The sequence below is a fragment of the Leptosomus discolor genome, chromosome Z, assembly GCF_034619465.1.
Source record: "Leptosomus discolor isolate bLepDis1 chromosome Z, bLepDis1.hap2, whole genome shotgun sequence".
In the NCBI taxonomy this organism is placed as follows: domain Eukaryota; kingdom Metazoa; phylum Chordata; class Aves; order Leptosomiformes; family Leptosomidae; genus Leptosomus; species Leptosomus discolor.
The window spans coordinates 89,595,745-89,618,657 of NC_141419.1; the positions used below are offsets into that span (position 1 = coordinate 89,595,745).

Consider the following 22,913-nt stretch of genomic DNA (forward strand, 5'->3'; position numbering starts at 1 on the left):
TATCAACAAAATCCGTACTTATAGGTACCAATTCTTGATTTAAAACAGAAAAAGTTGCACCTGTATCTACTGAAAACTCTACTTCCTTTTCTTTTGTCCCTAGCTTTATTTTAACCAGTGGATCTGCTAGGGTAGATGCCCCAGGTCCCCATCAATCCTGATTCATTGAAGCTATGACTGCTTGCCCTTTCCCTGGCTTCTGTGGACACTCATTTTTCCAGTGTCCCTCCTTTCTACAAATACGCACACCGATTCATGCCTAACGTACCTCTAAACCCTCCCTGACTTCCGTGGCCATTCCCTTTACCTCTGTTCCCAAAACTTCCCCCACCAGGCCCACCCCTTTGACCGAGGGCTGCCACAGTTGCAACAGCTATAGTCTTAGACAACTTTTCTCTATCCACCTCTTCTCTATTTCTGAACACCCTCCAGGCTTCTTCCAGTAATTTCTCAAGGTCCCTTATATCTAGTTCCTTCAATTTCTGCAACTTGCTTCTAGTATCTGGGGCAGATTGTCCCAGAAACAGAGTGACTAAGATTCAGTATCACACAGACAAGAAACAAGTTCCAATTCACGTAGTCAAATATCAATGCCAGTGGTCAAAATACACATTAAAATCAATGCCTACCCGGTACACAGTGCGAGCACTGAGCAAATTACAGAGCCAGTTTACGTTCCAGATGAAGTGCTATGCACCATATTGCCAGACGTACGGTGTCCGTCACAGGACATCTCCTGTGTTTTACGGACACCTTCCAGAGGGTATACCCGAACCAGAAACAGAAAATTCTTGTGGATGGTCCTTGTCTGCCCCTGCAGCGAGCTGGGTGAGTCAGGGGGTCCCTCTGAGGAAAATCCCGGGGTGCGCCTAGGGGAGTCCCTGTCCTCATTGGCTCCTGCAGCCGGACGGAGATCGTCCCACCTGGGTCGCCAACTGAATCGAAGAAAGCTCAGTAACAACTCACTGTTACTCAGCAGATATTCTTTATTGCGGCGCTGGGCAGCACAGGGGAGAGCGCCGTCCATCCGTACGCACCCAAGCGTTAGGATTCTTCCCTGATATTTACAGCTTTTATACATATTTATTAAATTTCTAAGAAAAGGTCGGGTTATTTTAGTCATTTTCAGGAATTCATTAACATAATTTCCTCCCCTAGTCCCGCCTTAGTCCGCCCAAGTTATGCCTCCATTGGTGGTCCTTGATGGTCGTTGGGGATGAAGATCTGAGTCTTCCTCATGGTTAAACTCTTGAACTTGTCCTGTGGCTCATGGCTTGTACCATCCTGAGTTCTTTCCCAAATCGCAGAACCAGCCCTTGCTAGCTGCTGTCCTTATCTCTCCTGCTCAGTCCTTTGTGTTCCTTGAGCCCCACAGTCTGATTGGAGGATTCCACCTGATGTCCTTCATTTGTCCAACTTTGCTTCCTTCTGATCTCTAAAGCCTAGTTCGGTAGTCAGCAATGGGTGCAGACATACACGTACTTCACTGCAAACCGGCCTTACTCTTTATTACATGACCATCTTTTTGATGGACAGAAGGAAGGAGAACAATTTCCTTCCAGCTGTGCCCTGTATGTTTCCTGCCTTGCCTAGAATTAACGCTGGGAATGATGCACAGCCGGTGGCTCGTGCGATGGAGGGCACGCCACGTGTCCAGTTGATGTGAGGTTGATCGCTCCTATGTGTCATGTGGATCACCCCCGTGATGTAGTTGGGTCCATCGGACCTAACAGAGGTTGCTTTCACCTCGTGTGTTAGCATAGCATCACGTATCTTCTCGTGTTTGTGTTGTGTGTTCTCTTCGTTGGTGTTTAGTGTGTTTTCTAAAATCTGGCCAAGAGCTTTGGCTTGGCTACTTTAGATGCTGCAGTCACCATATCGGCCTTTATCTCTGTTATGTTGTGTACAATTTTGTCGATATTTAACAGCCCATTATAAAAGGGGATCAGGTGTGTAAGTAAAATATGCGTAATTATTCAGGTTTATCAGTTAAACAGTAATACTTTGCACTACAGCTTAACAGGACTAAGCATGTTATTGTATAATGTTTTTGACACCTTCAGTTGAATTCAAAAGAGAAATTGCAAAGGAATTGGACTAATTTCGTTTATTCATTAAAAAGAAAAACACAACAAAAACGTTTGACAGAATTGTCTGAGAATTCTAGAAGAAAAATAATTTTGAAACTAAAATTTCTATTATAACCTCAGTGAGTGTAAAATGTTTGGGTTTTTTTGATGATAATACTGTGCTTAGTATTTGCTAATTCTTCCCCCGTTGTCATAACCAAGGGACACAATTAGAAAAGTTTGTTTTCCTGAGTTAACATGCCTTAATAAACAATATGATGTTCTTACTTAATGATGTCTTATCAAATGGCCTCAATGTCTTTAAAGCTGGCTTCAGTCGTGCTGGGGGATCTGGAGGAGCGACCAGGGAAATTCCAGGATTGCTTGACAGGGGCACCGTGTGGGATAGGAACTGCATAGGCAATGTCCTGGAAGAGGCCATGAACTGCTTTGCCGAGATGCAGAGGCAGACAGAGGAGAAATTTCGCATGTGGATAGAAAAGCTAACCCGTCTTGACACGGATGAAGAAAGCAAGCAACAACTGGAGCCCAGGGAACCTAAAATTCAACTAGTTGGCCAAAGAATCCCCCCTACCACACAGTCAGGGGCTTTCATACAGATGCCTGATAGCCAAGTACTTCCACAGCAGCCGTTCAATTCTTACGTGGGCTATCAGAATGTCGATGCTACGCTAGAGTTTCCAGCGACTTTTAATAACAATTTTCCGCCTATCTTTCCAGACAATGGGAATATTGCAGAGCCTGATCTGAATCAATCATAAACTTAAAAAAAATCTGATCTTTGCAATCTTGGTGTTACTTTGGATTATGCTAAAAAGAAGGTTTGCTTTTCTCTTCGTATATGTTTCTTTTGTTTTTCTCTTTTGGGTTTTATTGCCATGGTATCGTTTTTTTTAATTTATAGAGAATATATATATGTAGTTTAAAAAAACCCACAGTATACCCATGTGCATGTGCCAGCACACACATACAAACACCTTTAAAGGTGTGGGGGGGAAACACCCTAAGCTTTCATTACCAAACTTGGGAAAATATAACTTAGAATCCTTGTTTAGATACCCCAAAATCAGTAGAGCTATGTTTGCTACAATAAGAGCATTCAGAGTATTCATCCAAATGCTCTTTTTGCATGTTAAAACATTTATGTAAGGAAATAAGTTTTATATTTAAAGATGTAAAGTACCCTAGAGAACCAGACTAGATACAGACCCATGACATTTCCTTAACTATCTGTGTACTCCCAAGTTTTGCAGCTTGAACATGTCACACATTAGTTTTTTTCTTCTTCCTTTTTTAGGTGGAAGTAATAAATAAGCTTACCCTAAAGATTTAATGATATATAAAAAATGTGCACAACCGATTTATTTTTTTTGTCTCCCATTTAGTTAGTTTTCTGTCCAGAGTTTTTATTACTGTCACTGCTGTGTTGCATATGGCATATTTATGGAAGCAGCTGTCTTACATTTTGTGCACAAATATGCACATGTATATGTGTTCAGTTTGGGTGGAAGTCATCTCCTCTAATTTTAGGGGTCTAGTTTGCTGTTCTGTGGATCTCTTTCTGAGTCAATGGGGAGAGATAAGCATGACAGATGATACCTCCTGGCAGCGTCTTTCTCTTCCATCAGTTGACTAAACGTCCCTTATAAACAGTTTAGAATAGATCAGTTTTGTCTACAGTTAGGTGAGATGAATGACACCCAACTGCCTGTGCATGCATGACCTGAGCGCACAAAGCTCTGCTGCTTCCGTCTGTATATACGGCCAAACTGCATCCTTCGTGCTGGGGTAAAAATAGTTGTGTCAGTCCTAAGATAAGCAGCCGCCGGTGGATGGATTGAGCCTTGGCACAGGAATTTGAAGGAAGGCTTGACAGTCAGGTTAGTAAACACTGTGGTGGTCTGAAGGTATGGGTTGCTGGTCTGGGTCAGATAGCCAGAGCTTCTTCTGAACCACCTTTGAATGCCACTGATACCGTTATTTACTTGTGATGGGGAGTGCCAGAACATTAGATTTCATTTAAATAATACAGTAACTTGGTGTTGTGTGGATTTTTTTATACTGATAGCTATCCTGAATAGGGAGGCTTGAAACTGTGATGTTTAAAGTAGGATTAATTTAAACTATGTATTAGAAAACTCTATTTAATTCTTACTATTATCACTACGCACAGGGATTTTTTGGTCATCTCTCCATTAAGGCCATTCTTCACGTGAGCAACTTCTCCGTAGCTACCAAAAATGGATATTCATCATCTGTTTGAACTTCCTAAAAAATTTCTAATGCAAATTAAATCAAAATTCTAATAATGGAAATTGAAAGTCTTTGCATAGACATAGTTTAAGTGAAGAGAGCACTATAGGTCTCCTTTAGCTGTGTTATTTTGCTTTTTAAACCACAATCACTTTTTTCTAATTCAGTGTAATTCCTTTCCTTCCTGTTGGAAGTAGTCACTGCTACCTTCTGTAGGTCTGATTTTGGATTATTTTTTTTTTTTTTTTTTTTTTTTTTCCTCCTCCCTGAAGGCAGTTAGAGTTTTTCCCAAAAATTTGTTTGGGAGTTTGGATCAAACCTGTAACAGGAACTCGAGAAATGCTTTTTGTTATCAGTGTAGTACTAACACTGGTGTTTTAACATTGTTCTTGCCCAGACTTACTTTTTTTTTTTTAAGTGATGCCTTCATTAAAAAAAATGAGGTTAGAGAGCTTTGTTATTTTCAGAGTAACTGTTTGAAAGACTTTGCAGGGGATAATTTTTAAGTCCTGGAATAAATTCTTTACAGATCACCTTCATGCATAATTTTGATACAAAGATTTTTATATGAAATTGTAAGAAAAATCTCTTGTCTGACATTGTGTGCATTTTTAACTTAGCTATAGGTAAAAGTTAAATGAGCTGTTTTATGTTTGATTGCAATTTAATAAACTTGTCCTCATCGGTTTAAAATTTAAGATCTTTCAGGGAAGATTATTTGCTGATATAAAAAAAACCCAAACCAGATCCTTCTGGTGTTCAGAGGTTTGAGAGAGATCTTTATATATATACACCTTTATGATGATGATCAGAGCAGCATATTTTAAAGCATGACTTTACAAGTCTTCCCATGCATGCAGAAGCAGCTTTTTGCAGTGACTGGTTTCTTTTAATGTGTAAAAATCGTTTAACTCAGTATGTCTGTAAGCATGCCCTTAAGCTTTTTTATAAAACAGTATATATGGAGCAATTAGGTATTTCAAAACAAATTGTGTAAGGAGATCAGTTGAACTTACTTATCTCTCAGACTGAAACAGACTTTCACATACTGATCTCATAAATGGATGGTAACTTTGTTAGGGGTGTAGAGAGAAATTTCTGCCAACTTTCAATGTCTTGGTTAGGTAATCTCTTAAATTTTAAAAAATATTGAAAACATTCATTGCATTAATAGATACAAAATTGGATTTGGTTACTATAGGCAAAAATTAAAACCTGTTAAAACACTTTTATCCATTTTTTTTTTTTCAATGCAGGTAGCTAGGAATGTGAAAGAACAAGCAGAGGATTATAGGAGTTGAACATACAGACCTTAAAGCTGTACTTTTTCTAGGATAAAATTATTTCAGGGCACCCAGAAGACTGAGAGACTAGTTCATACTAGATATAATTTTAATCTTATTTCCCTGAAAAAGCTGCCTAGTGTTAAGAACGCCCGTGCAAGACCAATGGCTGTAAATGGTAAATATTATTTTGGTTGGTCACTCTTTTTTCACTTGCCTCAGCCACGGAGCCAGATCTTCAGCTGTCATAAATCACCTTCTTTGAAATGAAAACTGTGCGTTGATTCATACAGTTGAATATCTGGTCCATTATCTTGTTTTCCACATGAAGAAGTATGTTTCTTCTAGGAGCTGAGAGGGAAAGCCCACCTTTCCGTTATTCAGGTGTAGTATAACCTACCTGATGAAGGATTTGGCAGGCTGTGCAATTAATCAGGAGCATCTCTTTTGCTTTGTATTGTGAATTTGAAAGATGCAGAGCACTGAAGAAACCAGCCTTCAGATAGCGATACTAGTGATGATTCTGTGTTTTAGATGTGTCTGCGACAGCCTTTGGCAACCCTTTGAGAAAACAGTTTCCTAATACGTAACTTCAGGTTATTTGTTTTCCTCCTGGAAATATTTTTTGCTATATTAGATGGCTGCAGTTTGTCATGATTTCCATTATAAGCTCTTATTTTCGAAGACCTTTGACTAGAAACTTTCAGGGAGTTAAAATTTCTTCAGCTGAAATTTTAACATAAATTTTAATCTCATCCGTCCCGTATTTCATTAACGCAGTCTGGCCTTATTTAAGACTATCGTAAGATTATCAGAATGAAACGTCTACTTTCCAACACGGAGTATTTTTTGAATGTATGTTTATGCTCACATCTCAACAAATTATTTCAAACCCACCAAATTAAACGAGTAGAGGAGAAATCAGTGGGAGTTTTGCACAGACGTGGAGAATCAGAGATGATAATTTAGAGTTTCTGTAATTGCCCTGTTTTATACTTCAGAATGGCGTAAAGAAACATTCTAGTTTCTTTAAAGAATTTTACTTATCTTACAGTTTTGAAAAAGAAAATGCATCAAGTCAGATCAGCTGGTGTAGACTGGGGTAATTCCAGGGAAGGCGGTGCCCAACTGGCATGTTCAAGTTCCTATATTGCCATTTTTAATATCAAATTACATATTTTCAGTGTGGCAGCTGTTTCTGCATGGGAGTAATTGAACAGCTGTATGACTGCGGAGTCGGGATTTAATAGCGAGTGAAACACAGTGACTTCGTTAGCATTTTTTGTTCAAGTGCAAAAGAAATAGGTCTTTACATAAAGGCTCAATTTAAATGTCACTAAGTGTCAAACTGACAATTCAGTAAATGAGAACTGAAAGGATCTGCTGCTAGAATTGGGCCCTATGTAGGAGTCCTTGGAAGTCCAGGGGCTTTAGTGTGCAGTGTTTTTGCAGGCTTGGCTGCAGGTTCTTCCCCGGGCATTTGTGCTGGTTCCCTCCCTTGAATGGGGTTTGGTAAGGAAGGTCTAGAGGAAATTCCACCCTTCCCACGTTGTTCTATGTGAGGGTTTGGAGTTTTGCTTCACAGGCTTCTAATGAAATATCTGAATTTTCAGGGTTTTATTTAGGAAAAAAAAAAAAAATAAATTGAAGGTAATACACAACCTAAAGGAAATTCAAGTAAAGGCAGTGAAACTTGAGTGTTTATATTGCAAAAAATAACTGAGCAGGGAAAAAAAAGAAGTCTTAAACCTTTCAGATATACTGCTCTTCAGTGTTATTTTTAACAGTATTAGGACAAAATAATTCAGGCAGAAATAGACATCTCTATTTTTTTAAGTTCACAGTGTCTTTTAGTGTTTTTGCAGGATTGTTAGGTTCTTATCTGAGCTGCTAGAGTTAAGATTGGTGGACCAATCTTGACTTCAATGAAATAGGATTATATGTGGCAGTTATATTACAAATTGAAACGTATTTATTATCACTGATTTCTCTTGTTAATATATTTTGTCTCTTCCTGTATCCACATACTGTAAATTTCTCTTTTAGAAGTAGTATTTCAAGGGCATTAAGAAATCAAAATCCTAGCCCTATTAAAGCCAGTAGGAAAATTCTACTCATTTCAATGGGGCTAGCATTTCACCTCATTAGAAACTGAACTTATTCTGCAGTTTTTGGTCAGAGAATCCTTCAGCTGACTTCAAGGGGAGTCTTTGCCTGATGAGCGTGTGTAAATCAGGCCAGTTGAGTCGGTGTTTCTGAAATAATCGAGGTCTGCACCGTGACCGCTGCGGTTACGTTTGGAAGCATTAGAACAAATGCGCTGCGTAACTTGTACTGTAGAAGCTAAAATATTCAGGCTGATTGATAGAGGTGGACAGTACCTTACAAAAAACGATCTTTCTCACAAATGTTACTAGTCTCGTAGTGTTAGATCAGCAAAACGAAGGCACATGGAAAAAAGGCTGATTAAGTTAGAAGCGATTTCAAGCGCTCTGTTAAATCTCGCAGGCCGATCGAGCAGGGGCTTAGTCTGGACCATGGAAAGTTTCGCATCAAGACTCTGTCAGGCCTTCCATGGGAAGGTGCAGTTTGTACTTGCGAAAATGTGATGTTTTCTGGACGGGTGGGTGTTTGCCTGCCTTTTCCTAATGTAAGCTGAGTTTATGTAGCGAATTTTTTTTTTAACGGTCATAGCTATGTAAGAGTAGGGTGTGAGGGTTTTCAAAACCCTCCTGATGCACTTTTGAAAGTAAAATTGGAGAAGAGATCTGGCTAATATATCTGCTTCCACAATTAATGAATCATTAGGTGGCATCAGGGAAAATAAAACCTGTCATGAGATATAAAGTGCACGCCACTTCTGATATTTTCAGTATGCAGCCATGTTCCATGTGCCTTTGCTTAACGCACAATGAAGAAGACTTTATTATGTCTTTATATATAAAATGTGGTAAAACAAATCCAAGATATTTTCCATCTAGTCATCAAAAAGCCTGAAAGAATGAATGTCAATCAGCAGGACTTGAATTTTTGAGGTCTCTTTTGATGTGATATATTAAAAATGATGCCGTCTGAGAACTGATACTCATTTGATCATGTTGTTTTGATTTTATCATTTTATTATTATGGGAAAAAAAAACCTAAACACGAAAGCTTTACTGTGTGAAATGAAGGAAAATGTGAGGAAAGTGAATTCATTGATAACTTTTTTTCACTTTATGATTTTAGAGAGAATGTTGTTACACTACTATTGTTTTTTATTGTATTTACAATGTATTCTTGCCTAACCCTGTAAATTTTTGAAATGTAACTACTGTAACCTGGAATAAATAAATAAATATAAATAGTAATGAAGCGTTTCATGTTGCTAAACAACGTTAAAAAAGCACAGATCTCCTGCCCCCCGTCTCCCTTTGGGAATTTTTCTAGGGTTTAGCTAGTTTGTGCCGTTTCGAACTGCATATACTTTATGATACCGCAGTCCTGGATCATGTTTTAAATAATACCAGGTTTGTATTTTTTTTATCTAAAACAAAAAGACTGTCACTTCAGCCTGTAGTCTGGTATATGTTAGCCTTTCTGTTTGGATCAAAGTCACTGATGTGTCTACTGTGAAGCTATTTTGGCAAGTTGCTTAAGGTGAATCTTCTAGGTTTTGGCATACAAAATATGCTTATCTCAATTACTGTAATGATCATCTGATCTTTAAATTTACGTAGGTATTAAAGTCTGTTCTGTGTTTTGCTTAATCTTGAAGTAAATGGAGTTACTTACACTTGACACTTAAATTTAATACATGAAGGCGTTCTTAAATTTTTATTGTTTTTAAATGTCTCAATATTCTCTTTTGTTCTATAAAAATAAATGCAATTTAGTTGATAATACTGAGATTAAGAGATGCGGAGGTGAGGCTGGGAGAAGCCGTGCCTCCTTGGGCTTGCGATTACCTTTAGGTGCCTCTGTGTGTTGCCTTTTTAGCTTTTGCATGTTTCACAAAAGTATTCCTCAATGCTTTTTTAAACTCCTCGATAATTTACCAGTTAAAAATAGCTCAGTAATTTGAGGGGAGTATTGTTTTCAGCAGCGCTGAGCTCCTCTCCTTGTTAGCCTTGAGCAAGCTGCAAATCTCTGCTTGCCTCAGTTTCCCCCATAGGCAAAAGGAGGTTAATAACCACCTGGGAGCTCTTTGAGATCCACTAATGGAAAGCTTTTTGTAAGAATAAAGTGCTGTAATTATTATTGCTATTATTATTGTACCTGTTCTGTGTGTTTTAAAGCTTAGGGTGATACTCACACCTAAATAAGGCTCCACGTCTCCTCATTGCAAAGGCACCGATGGCTCCAGAGGGCAATTCAGACCACCAAAATTAGGCTTTTAATTTTGAAATTATTTCAATCAGGATAGTCCTCTGGAGATTTCAGTCTTTTTCCACTGCTTGTAGAGAAAATATAGCAAAGTTTAACTCCCATCCCTAAGTCTGGAATTCATCTTGCTGAACCTCAGCAGTGTAAAAGTTAGGTGCCTTGTCTACGGTGGTTGTCTAAGCTCTTTCTGTTTACTGGGGAAGGAGGGGAGATGAAGATGCTCCAGGCTGTGATTTCCAGGCTGAGATTACTTGACCCTGAAGTTCCTCTCTGGTTACGGTGGGAGGGAGTTCGGGTGATGAGCTTGGCACTGCATGCCTAAACTTAAGAAAGCTGAAGAGAAATAATGACTTAAAGGACTAAATTCCCCCAATTCAGGTTCTGCTAGCCAATACCTTTTGTTTCCTGTGATAAAGTACTGCTGTGCTTTGGTACACAGCTGCTGCAGTGCAAAGGTACGGTGCGTCTTACAGAATGGCTGCTTTTAACCTACAGCTGAAATTTTATGGTTGATTCCCCCTTTTTGCTTGTGCTGCCATTGTAATGAATTAAGGGGTAATGGGAGTGTGGGTCTTACAACACAGCTGAATGCTGACTGCTGAATGTTGAGATGTGGCTCTCTGAAAAGCAGAGGCTAGCAGATGAGAAATTGTTGAATTTTCTATGTTGCAAGCTTAAAATTCACATGTGTAGACCTGAGTTTTTATGCATGTGGCTTCTGATTCAGTTGTTCTGAGCGGAATTAGTTTTGATGAGCTGTGTAAATTAAGGAAGAATTGGACACTTGGAAATGCTGTCCCAGTGACGACCTTTGCCTCTGAATTCTTTTTAAAAAAAATAAATAAAAACGCAGTCTTTCCCTCCCCCTGTTAATGTTAAATGTCAACAGCTGTATTTTGCTGCTGGTACTTATTAACTTTCAGCCTTGTCTTTTTCAAGCATTTATTGCATTAGAAATGAATTAAAGCTTATCACCAGGGAAATTTAAGTCTTCCAGCTACCTTGGCTTTTCAAAATACATGATTTTTCTTAAATAGATTGTTTAAATTAGTGACCATGGAACCTCCTAATTGTGCTACATTAAATTTTGGTTCTGGCATGGTTTGGTTTGGTGTCTGTTTTTCTGTCTCTTGAAATCCTGTTACAGTCAGTAATTATGGGGAGTGGCTCTATTGAAAAGATTATAAGTTACAGCTATGGTTGTAGTTAATCCTTTTACCTTCTCGATCTGAAAGCATTTTTTTCACTTACTACTTAGCTGAAGCCAGTTGTCCTTATTTCTTAGTACCATGCATTCGCTTTGCATCACATCATCGGATGATCACGTAGTTGGCTAGGGAAGTATTATTTATTTCCAAATTTAACCCCTCCTCTCCATCCTTGTAGCACTGAAAAGGAAACCGGTTTTGGGGAGCAGAGGACTTTTTAAATATATCTTTGTTGCAACTTTCATCTAGTGGTCATTGCCTACAACGTACCGTTTGTTTTTGGTTTTGTTTTTTAAATGCACGTAGGCATTTATTGCTTGCTTCTTATTTTACCCATGCTGGGATTTGTTGCAGTGTCGCGGCCATTATCTTGGCCTTGTTGGTCATTTACTGGTGATAGGTGTGGATAACCCTGGTGCCAGGGGCCTTTTATTTCCAAATCTGATCCTGAAAGGCAAGGCTGAGAAAGGAAAAAGACATCTCTACTGTGATTGCTTTGTAAATAGGCAGCTTGTTTTTTCCAGATTGTTAAATCGGTGGCTGTTACACTGACAAATATAATTACAGTATGTAAATTACATTGAAAATATTTTTGTCTGTTTGATGTATACTAAATTTAAGCTAAGTTATAAGGTGTGCTGTTTGGAAGTGTGGAAGATACAAGAGTGGAGCTACAGATAACAAGTTTATGCTTGTATTTCCTACTGATGAAGACTTTCACACAAGTTATTTCTATGGGTAGGTGATGAGAATATCACTCTGCATGTATATACATTTATTATACATCTTTGCATGATTATACATGTAGGAGTGGTACAATTTTGACTTGAGACTATTGGTGCCTTTTGTCCAAATATAGTTTTACTTGGGTAGACACATCTATCTAAAATAAACTTTTGCTTCCACTTTTGTAAGAAGCAAGAGAAACAAACACCTGAAGGAACAGTACATAGCTCCTGAAATTTTAGAGAACCTACTGAAAAAATGGTCAAATAGTCAATATTGTACTTGACCCTCGTATCTTCTGCACTCGACTGTTTATTTTTATGGATCACATTATATATGTTCACACAGAACTCTGATGATAAGACTGTAAGAAAACATGCCTCTCGTGATTCAGTTCCAGTCATAACTTCTGCATGTAATTTAATCATCAGCTTTCACAAATAATTAACTGAACATCAGCCAGCTTAATTTTGAACTTGATATTCCATTATTTTGTAACTGCCTTTTGAAAAGAAAGAGATTGCCTTTCAGTTAATTATCAGGACTTCTTTTCCAGTCATAATCATCAGCGTTTCATGTTGTGAACAGTTTGGTCTTCAGTACATTGGCATTTAACTACCCATTTGTTTTTGTCGGGTCTGTTTTAAGTTTGTAAGATAACATTGTTCTATGAAAGTGTTGTTTTGGAGGCAGGTCTGATTGGAAATATTTTGTGAATTTCTTCATACCTTGTTGCAAAACTGATCTTTAGTACGACTTAAGCAATATGGTCACTCTTTAATGAAGTGTGTTGCTAATCACAAAATAGGTGTTTCTTAAAATAGTGAGCTGAATTATGTTTCAGGGGCCAAGTTACCAAAAAAAAACCAACCAAACCTAACAGAAAAAATCCAAAGCAAAAAAACCCAACCCAAACCAAAAGCAAAAAACCCTACCCTAAAAACCTCAGTAGAAACATCTTTTCAGAGAACTAAATTTGAAACTTCTAGTTCATCGTGTTCTTTCTGTCTTCAGCAGGCACTTCACACTCCTAAAAGAAACCAATCTTTCCTGAAAAGTCTTTTCATTTTATTCTTTGTGGCTTTTAAAGATTTCTTTGGTCATTTTGTAATTCTGAAGGTCCTATCTTCCTAAACACGTTATTAGTTTATGATTATTTTATATTATCCCTTACAAATTATACCCTCTATCCATCACACAACTACAAAGAAGTCCTGTAGACACTCAACTGCCAGAACCTCCTTGGAGGTGAAGGATTGCAGCAGCAAAGCAACTGAGCTTTGGCCCAGCCTGTTTTGCCATTTCATACTTGTTTTTGTGGATGAAGTCTGGGCCCAAAGAAAGTTTTGATTCTCTCTTTTGGGGAGTGGGAACTCCAACCGCTTTCATCTGCTCTGAGTTAATAAGCTGTAGCTGAGGTGAGGCATTTGAGTTAAAATGGGCATCCTTTCAAAATTACCGTATTTATCCGTTCTCTCTTTGCTTCCACGTTAATCCTTGTCTTTGACTTTTTTCTGACCCACTCCTGTTTCTAGCATGCTTTCCAATTATGTGATTTTCGTTGCTCACAAAGAAAATAGTCCGTCCTAACAAAACAGACCAAAAATAGCTTTTTGTTCTTCCTCAAGAACAGATTTCAGAATTATGTAAGCAATTTTCTCTCCCTCCTTCCGCCTTCGCTTTGATGGCCAAAAATGCCTATGGTAATCATATTGAATTAAAAATATATTTATCACTGCACATTATAGTTTTGTTCCTTGTTATTCTTGATCTTAAAAAAACAACACCAGAAAACATTGCCGTTTTGAAAAATTTCCCTGTAATTTACCTGACAGGTAAATGTTACGAAAGGAAAGTTGCTTAATGTTAAATATGTTGTCACTGGATCAGTTATATCAAAAAGTTAGCTTTATTCAATCAGCCCTAAAGTAATGTAAGCTGTCACTTGAGTTTTGTAAAATTCTCTAGATAAATATCTTGTCTTGCCAAATTTAATGTCTTGTATCTTACTATTTTTTTTATTTTAAACTGAAGGCTCTGTCCTTTTAAGATTGTAAATGTAACGTTGTCAGATATGGAGGTGTTTCTGTGTTAATGTCAAAGATAATACACAAATAACCGACACAATACACAAATAACTGATACATTGATAAATGTGTTTTTCTTACATTTGTGTTTTCTGTGTATGCAGAGGTTAAAACGTCTCTAATCTCAGACTATGTTCATTAGCTGAAGTTTAATAATTCATATAATTTATAGTTCTTTAAGAGCTTCGTGTAGGGTGTCTCATCAATCCCTAAATTATTTGTATTTTTAAAGGAGTCTTTCACAGTATGCTGACTTCTAACCCGCACTGCTTTTCTCTCCTTCTGCAGATGGACCTCCAGTTGTAGCTCATTATGATATATCAGACACAAACTCAGACCCAGAAGTGGTAAATGTGGACAATCTGTTGGCGGCTGCAGTAGTTCAAGAGCATAATAATTCTTTAGGAAACCAGGACTCGGGATCTTCCTGGAGAACCAGAGGGCTGCCAGATGAGCTGAGTGCTGATGCAGGTTTGTTTAAATTCCCCTCCTCTGACGTTTGTTCCAGCATCTCAGTCAGTGTCCCTCCCTTTCTTGCTCTCAGTATTTTTGTAGTCCATACAGCTTTAAAAGCTCCTTGTGTGGATTTTACAGTAAATCAGTATAGATGCTTGTTAAAAATGTCTGACATTTATTCCAAAACACAACTGATAAAAATTGACAAAGGTTCCTGCAATGTGCTTTTTTTTACACTAATTTTCTTAATTTTTTTTTTCTCCTTATTTTTCTTCTAATTACTTCTTGGAACTCAGGTCTGGGGTTTTGGTGATAGGCTTTGGTGATGGGTTTTTTTTTTAAAATGAAAGTGAGCTAAGCTTGTTACTGAATGGTTGATTATGACAACCCACGCCACCAGCTAGTAAACCAATCGTTTTAAGTATTGTAATTGTCTGTATATGTCATTTGTCTCTATTTCTTTAAAATACCAGCATTAATTATTCCCGTATTCCACCTGCATTTCTAACGTACCAACCAAAATTGGGAAGGACCAGCATGAGATAAAGGGTGAAAAGGTACTGGTGAGCGGGCTTAGCATCAAGAGGCAGCGAAGACATTTCCTTCAAGAAAGCAAGAGCAGGAATACTGTGGGAGAATTCAGAGAAGTTTGTGTCGCTCATAAAAGTTGTTCAGCTTCACTGAGTGCTTGCAGCTCTTCACAAACAAAACAGTTGGACAACAACGTGAAATGCTGCTGTGTTTTTGGATGCAGAGAGCTAAGGGGATGGGGAATATTTCCCATCGACTTCATCCCATAGCCTTGTATGCCGACTTAATGCCTTCCTTTCCATTCATCTTTTTTTAATATACCTTAAGATTTTTAGCTGCATAAGAGATGGAGTCTTGCCTGCAGCGGTGGAGCGCAGCAGTTTTTGTTTCATGCTGTTTTCCAAACATAAGCCTGCCAAAGGGCACCTACGTTAGAAGTGTCCTGGTAGCTCTGAGCTGCTTTTCAATGCCTGTAAGGCTTAAAGAAATACACATGGCTGATTTGAAAGAGGTGTTCCGTAATTATCTGGATAATGTCCATATATATATATATATATATATATATATATATATATATATAACCTCTTGCATTATTTTCGCTGTGGTCTGTGGCTGGATGTTGTTCCAGCCTTTTTGAAGCTAGCTGGTGTTTTCCAAGCTCGCTGAAACTGTTTGCAGGATAGCACCTGACTGACAGTTAGCTATTTGACCCCCTAACAAGCCCACTGCTTTAAGTGATCTATTAAATAATTAGAACAGCTGAAATTAGGTTTATTATATAGCACTAACGGATTGGTACTTCAAAGGAGTGTAAGGAAATAAAAAGTAAAGTTTCTTACCAAGCTTTCTTCCACTTACAAGTACAATGCTGCGATGCAGGTAGACGCTTGTCTTCCTCCCTCCATCTATATCCGAGGGGACTTGCAAGGAAAAGGTTGCCAGGTAAAAGAAAACGTGAAGAAACTTCTTCATCCCTGACCCTCTGGGAACGTGTCCAGACAAATTTGTCCCTGGTCTTACGGCCATGTCAACGTCTGAAAGGATGAATCTCTTTTTCTTCCTGCGTACACCTTGCCCCAGAGCCCTGTAGCCTCGGTACACTTCTGACTGCACGTTTGTCAGTACTGGCCTTTTCTCACCACATCTAGGATTGTGTATTTGGAAAGCAGAATTTTCAAATCTTACATCTTCTTCCCAAATTAATCTTCAGCCAGTATCTCCTTTAACAGACATTAAATGGTGTGTTCCCACGGGAAAATAATAACATAAGCTTTATCTAAGTGAAAAATCTTATTAGGACACACTATCACATCTTTGTGCATGGGCGAATATTTTGGGCTGTTTTGCAAGCCCTGACGTTGTAGGGCAAAAAAAGTCTCCTTTGGGCGTCATCCTAATGCTCGTGCAAAGGCGTTAACAGCATAGGCACGTTACTGAGCATGAGATTTATATGGCCAGAGGCTGTAAATCCATCTGTATGCTATAATCCTGATTTACACTCAGCTACTGTTGCAATATTTACTCTGCTCATCATGGTTTCTCTACTCCTAATTACCTTTTTGTTAAAGCTGTGGAAATACACTGCTCTTTCGGGGCTCTCATTTGTACACCTGGGGATTCATTCTGGGGCTGTTTAAGAGCTGGTCTGCTTTGCCTCTCTGCCAGACTTTACCCTGTCTAGCAAAGGGTGCAGAATGGCGATACCTCGTTAATACATCATGTTAAGGCAGGTCAATATCCCTACCCGTTTGCATGAATCGGTGGCCAAGGGTTGTGCTGCTGTCCTGCTGCCTGCGCTGTAGCAGCAGCGACGTCCGGGAGGGGGGGGGTGATGCGAATCACTGCGGCCGTCATCACGTCAAGCTCCCGCCAGCACATGAATCAAAGCCCCTGAGCGCTTCTGGTTCGTGTTTTGCGGTGTGCCCAGCTGCTTCTGTTCAAGAAATATCCCTGACCCATTTTGGGGCTTTCTGGCAGACGGTGATATTTGCCAAGAAATGTTCAGCTGAACTGTAATGTTAGGAAAAGTCTGCATGGGCTGTTAATTTGTTTTAAGTTCAGCTGACAAATCATTTTTGTCTTCTGAGGTGGGAACTCCTCCTTCGGGTATGTGGCAGCACGCAGGTTTCCTTCCCTTGCTAACCCTGATCAGATGTTCCACCAAGGGGCTTCACTTTCCGAAAAATGAACGTTAACAGTATGGGCTATGCCCTTCTATTTGCTTGCATCTTTTCCAGGTACTTGAAGCAGTCACTAGAAGGTTTCCCTGGCACTTGTTTGAAGTTTAATTTCTTCTCTCTGTGTCCGCTTGATCTACCTGGGGGTATAATCAGTTCTGCGTGTTCTCACACCTTTGAAATTCTGTGGATCATTATTGCATCCTCCTCCTCTCACCTTTGAAGAGGTGTCCAGTCAAAGTAGATACACATAATATATTCATCTGATCTCAAATTTCCTGCTCGACAAACGGTTCTTCCCCTGTATAATACAGCTGAGTGAGTAGTTTCCAAGAAGTAGGTAATGTAGCTGGCTGCCCAGCGTCCCCCAGGTACTGCTAAAGAGAGACAGTAGAAGTAGTCTTTGAGGTGGGGGGGGGGGGGTGGGGTGTGGAGGAGTAGAAGTTATCCTTTTAAATTAAAATCTCATTTTTTAATTGCCTATTTTAATGATTTATTTTCTAGAAAACAAATCATCGTTTTGGCCGTTTTTTCCCGTGCAAATCTTACTTGATATGCCACGACACAGCTTCACTAATTGTGAAGCTTCACTAATTGTGAAGCTTCTTTGCAGAAAAGGCAAAACCTGCCACACTTGCTGTGATACTCAGAGAGGACCTGTGTGGCAGGCCGATGAACTGGATAGCATTGAGGAGTTGTAATGGAAAAACAACACCGCTGTATATGGAACTTATGAATAACAGATTCTTTTTTTTTCTTTTTTTTTTTTCAAGTATTTGTAATAATGTTAGAGCAGGTGCGTGAAGCAGTGTGACCAGAAACTGATGGGTTTGTTGGGGTTGTTTTTCATTGACTGCCTTCCCCTATTTTATTTAAAAAAAAAAAAAAGAAAAAAAAAAAGAAAAAGAAAGTAAATTAATTTTCCTTGGTGTGTGTGATGTTTCTGTCCAGCCTATAGGCTTTGTTTGCCACAGTATCATTGAGTTTGGTTAACTTGACAATAGATTGTCTTGCTGCTTTATTTCAAGGAGGTTTAGGCACAGTCTAGCTCTGAGCACTGTTGTAAAGTAACAGCTGGAAAGCCTCATGACATCAGGTGTTCTTGAGGCAGTAGCCAGGCTTTGTTCACACCTGTATGAGAACACCATCACTAGAGCTACTGAGACTGGACAAATCCAGTGGTCATCCTGTATCAGGTGGATGAACTGAAAGTTGGGCAGCCTGATGTAATAAGATTTTGCAATCTCGGTGTTTCAGTCTTGAAATTTCCTGAATTTCTTGGGAATTTCCTCCTGCAGATGATTTCTGAGTAGTGTAAGCTGTTAAATATTGGCTGTATTTGCATTTTGCCCATCTGTAGGTAATTTGGATCCAGGCTTCCTTGCAAGTGACAAAACCTCTTCTGGTAATGCCCAGATCAACGAAGAAATTAATATTGCCTCTTCTGATAGCGAAGTAGAGATTGTTGGAGTCCAGGAACATGCCAGGTATGAATTCCTTTTTCTTGCCCTAATATTTCTTTCGTTTTATCAGAGTATCTGTATTGCCAAAATTGATAAAGAAAAAACCATTGACTTCCACTTCTGGAGTTACTCATCCATGACTGATGCCCAAAGGGTAGCAAACGTTGCACTTGTTCTTTCCTGTTCTGCTGGTCACCATGATGTCAGAATGTGTTTTTCTTTAGAATGTTACCAACTGGATAAGTATTCAGGTTAAGCTTGTGATTCAGTATCAGACACTGAAGGCAAAACGTACATAGTACTAAAATACTAAATATTGAGATACCAAATGTATATACATCAGGAATTCAGGTTTTAAGGGCATAGTGTGACTATGCGAACACGCAAACAAAAGTATTTATGTGGGTTCTTGTTTCCTTTCAAAATACTCACTTTAAGCATTTAACCAGCTTCTAGTTTATTTACTAAATCAGTAGTTGTAAGAATACCATCAACTTTTCAATAGCTAATGTCATGAGATAGCCCCTTTAGATTCAAAATCGAATCCTTGGGAATCTTGGATTTGTTTCAAGATACAAGAGAGTTCAAAGCCCCGAAGTAGATGAGGGTAAGGAAGCCAGAGGTTTCTCTCAAGCTCAGATAGAAAGCTGTCCAGCTGTGCTTCAGCTGTTATTCTTGATAGGCAGTTTTTGATGTTACTCTTCATCTTTAGTCTATGATCTTTCCTTGGCTTAATGTACTGCGAAGCAGTTGAACAAGACTGACATTTTCATATAGTACGGAGTGCTAATTTGGTGGAATAAAAGCAAGTTAAAACAGTATACAGACAAGCTCTTTCTAAAACTAGTCTGCTGCCTGGGGGATGCTTGGGGTGTGAGGGAGAAGGAACAGAGCTCCTCATCCTTGCCCCTTCACCACATGTTTCTTGAGGAAAGGGAGAAGGACGGTGCGCAGGACCCGATTTCCCGGGCAGGAACTGTACAGAGAGTGCGGGCTCCGTCCAGTGCGTCAGAGGTGAAAAAAGGGAATTTTAAGGTGCTGAAGGAAGAGAGGTTTGGTCTTCCCTTTTAGAACAGTGAAAGTCCTTGCATGGCTGACTCTTTTGGAAGGTGCTGATTCCTTAGGGAGTAGGTCCCCTGGCTGTTGATGCAGCAGCAGGCCCAGGACTCGAGGGATCTTTGTTCTGATGATAAGCAGCTTGGATCTGTCCTGTAGTAGTTCGTGTAAATCTGTCTAGCAGTATGCACACAGGACCCTTCTGCTCGAGGTCCCCTGTCAGAAGCTTTCCGTACGGCTTGCCTTGATAATATTTACGGGGTACAAGAATGGAAACGTTAAGTAAATGCAGAGTTGCTGTTTGAAATCAGTTTTAGCAGATACGGACCAAAATAAGTTCAGCAAAGGCAGACATAAAGCACACTTTTGCGCTTTCCTTTGGTCACGTAGCCATCTACCATTTGCCAAAGACTGGTTCTTACTGGCTGCAATGAATATTCACACATTTCGGTTGTTTGAATCCTATTTAGAATTTTATTTCTCTTGCAGGTCTAGGCTTGCAGTTATGAAGTATTGATGGGCTTCTGACAGGGTTGTCGTTTGGAAAAGGTTTAGGTTTCCGATCAGTATTTTTGATCATTATTTTTTGCATGCTTAGTTAGTATGGTGTTTGGGTTCAGTTCTCTTGCTCACACTTCTTTTTTTTTATCGTGCTCCATATTCCATGTCGTCATTGGACTGGTGTGAGTTTGTCTGTCATTTGTAGTTTTTCAGATTGCTGGTGAATTGGTGTGTTTCTCGTCATTGGAATATTACTTGGCATCTGCTTAGGACACCAAGTCATGTTTTCAGTTTGTTTAATTTTTCTCCAAAAGATTTTACTTTATTTATCATGCATGTGTATAAAAGTCTTCCTCTGTTCTTTCCTAGGTGGTTTCCCCTCCTCTCCCTCCTTTTTTTGGTTGCCTTTACTCGGTATCTTCCCTTAGCTACAGATTGGAAAGCATGTTCCCTCAGCTAATGTTTGATTGAATGTTTTGCTATTGGCTGCTCCTGTGACTTGTTTGAGGATAAACAGTCTTACTTTTGCGAGGTATCATTTCTATGAGGTAACTTACAGCTTGCTTTTTGTCGTGGTCAGGAAGAAAAGTTAGTATTAGCTTTGCCTAAGCAGTGGGGACTGTTCTGTATCAGAACGATGGACCGTGGTTCCTGAGACTGAACATCATGTTTGGTTTGCTTTGGCTACAAGCTTTTTGGGTCAGTTATGCTTAAAAAGATTTCTTCTTGAGAGAAAGCTTGTTAAAAAGAATCCCCTACATTTGTTAAGAGTTCCAGTCTCTTATGACTAATTCTTGGTAGACACGTACTTTAAGCATGTATTTTTAAGACTGAAGAAGTAATAAAAAAGTCATTCTGAACATCACATCCAAAACTAAATAGCGTATCTGAGGAGGAAATGAGCCATTTATATTCAGAGAAGTTAGAGCTCAGAGAATGAGATTTTTTTCATTCTATTTTATGAAACTCTAACCAGTGCCAAGAGAGATGAGCGCAACCTAAATAGTTCTGGAGAAAATAAATTGCACTAGCTTAAATTAAAACAAATAAAATGTAAATGTCAGGGATATTTGACCAGTGCAGAAAACCTGGGTTCCTGAAATACCGTACCCGTGCCTTCACAAAGGTTACCCCCAGCAGCCAAACACCTCCTACTGATGTACGCAGCCGGGAGCAGCCACAGCCACCACCAGTGCTTACGGGAGCAAACCAGCTTTTGGAGCGCTAGGCATAAAGTTTTACTAGCACTTGGTTAAGGTTTACAGCTGGAAAGGGAATGATCATCTTAAAGACTCCAGGAAATTCTTGTCATCACTTCATCATGTAACAAAATTATTCTTTCACTTTTTTTTCCTAATTATTGTTAGCTTGTACTTCATTTGTCACATATCTGTTGTGAATATAATAGGTGAAAATTCCGTGCAAGTAAGTAGATGTGTACCTCACTTCAGCAAGGCCATTGAGCGTATGCCTGTCTTTAAATGCATGATTTAGTCTCACTGACTATAATCACTGAAAGCTTAAATGTTTTGCTGAAGTGAGGCTGTACTGTTACCTGTGAGCGTTTCCCAGCATGTTGGTAATTTTCAGTTAAGGCGACCAAAGAAAAATGAAGTGTAAGGGGTGTAATAATGTAATTACGAGATGTCTCTTGTAATTATTGTAATGAAAGTATCGTGTCCTTATTTTAACATGGTTTTGATTTCACATAGAAAGATAGCTTCTCTCTTTGTCTCATCATGCCTCACTTAAAATTTTTCTCTTTTTAAAAAAGTCCAGTGGGGTAAAACTGCCAGCAGGAAACTGTGCTTCTGAGTAATGCATGGTACTGCACATAATGGGGCAGACTTCCTCAAGATCCTTGCGATCCATGCATGTGTTTTGTAAGGAATATCACTTTACACCCGCTGGCAGAATTCAGTTCTTAAAAATAATTTAATCCCCACCACCCCCCCCAAAGTTTAAGTGTTAAAGTTTAGTCTCAGCTTTGTTACTGGGTATTTAAGGTGTTGCGGACTCTACAAATGGAAAAGCCACAAGGACATTTTGGAGAGGGACGTGTTAACAAGATGCCTAAGTGATAAACCGCTGCAGCTGAGAGTCTCGTGCCCGAATTCAATGGTAGCTTTAACCCTTTGTGTTTTCTGCCTTGCTACAGGTGTGTGCATCCCAGGGGAGGTGTGATTCAGAGCGTGTCTTCCTGGAAGGATGGCTCAGGCTCACAGTACATTAACGCTCAGCAAACACAATCATGGACAACTGTGACTCCCCAGCAGAATTGGTCTTCGCCCACAGAAGTAGTAGACCTCACTTTGGACGAGGATACCAGACACAAATATCTACTGTAATGCAGTGTCACTGTGTTTCTGTCCCCACTCCTTCTCCCCTTTGTGGCACAGAAGTTCATTGTTAAAGCTTCAGCTTCAGAAGCCCTGTTCCTGGCATTAAGAAATTCAAACTCATTAAGTTTTTCGTTTCCATAAGAATGTGGTATAGTTTCCATATCATTTAGAATGGTTTTGCCTTCTCAAAGGAAGATTCCTCCCAGAATTAAAAGCAAATAGCTCCAAATTTAAAGCACATCTACAGTTACTAACTTGTGTGTGTGTTAATTGAAGAAATAACGGTGTGCAAACTTAGGTCCTCCCACCCTTTCCCACCTCCAACTTCAGAACACTTAATTTATCAGTATACTGAGTTTGTTAGTAGAAGTTAGT

At 39.1% G+C, this 22,913-nt stretch overlaps 1 protein-coding gene across 2 annotated transcripts in view; it reads left to right on the forward strand.

The window, feature by feature from the left end:
- Positions 1 to 22,913, forward strand: part of ARK2N (arkadia (RNF111) N-terminal like PKA signaling regulator 2N) — a 45,695-nt gene extending 22,782 nt beyond the window's left edge. The window contains exons 3-5 of one of the 2 annotated variants that reach the window (XM_086479540.1): positions 14,301 to 14,483; positions 18,537 to 18,663; positions 22,355 to 22,913. In XM_086479540.1, the coding sequence (XP_086335666.1) occupies positions 14,301 to 14,483; positions 18,537 to 18,663; positions 22,355 to 22,544 (500 nt within the window). In that variant the 3' untranslated portion in view covers positions 22,545 to 22,913. The remainder of the gene's footprint in view (positions 1 to 14,300; positions 14,484 to 18,536; positions 18,664 to 22,354) is intronic. The other variant, XM_009962226.2, reaches the window with a different exon arrangement.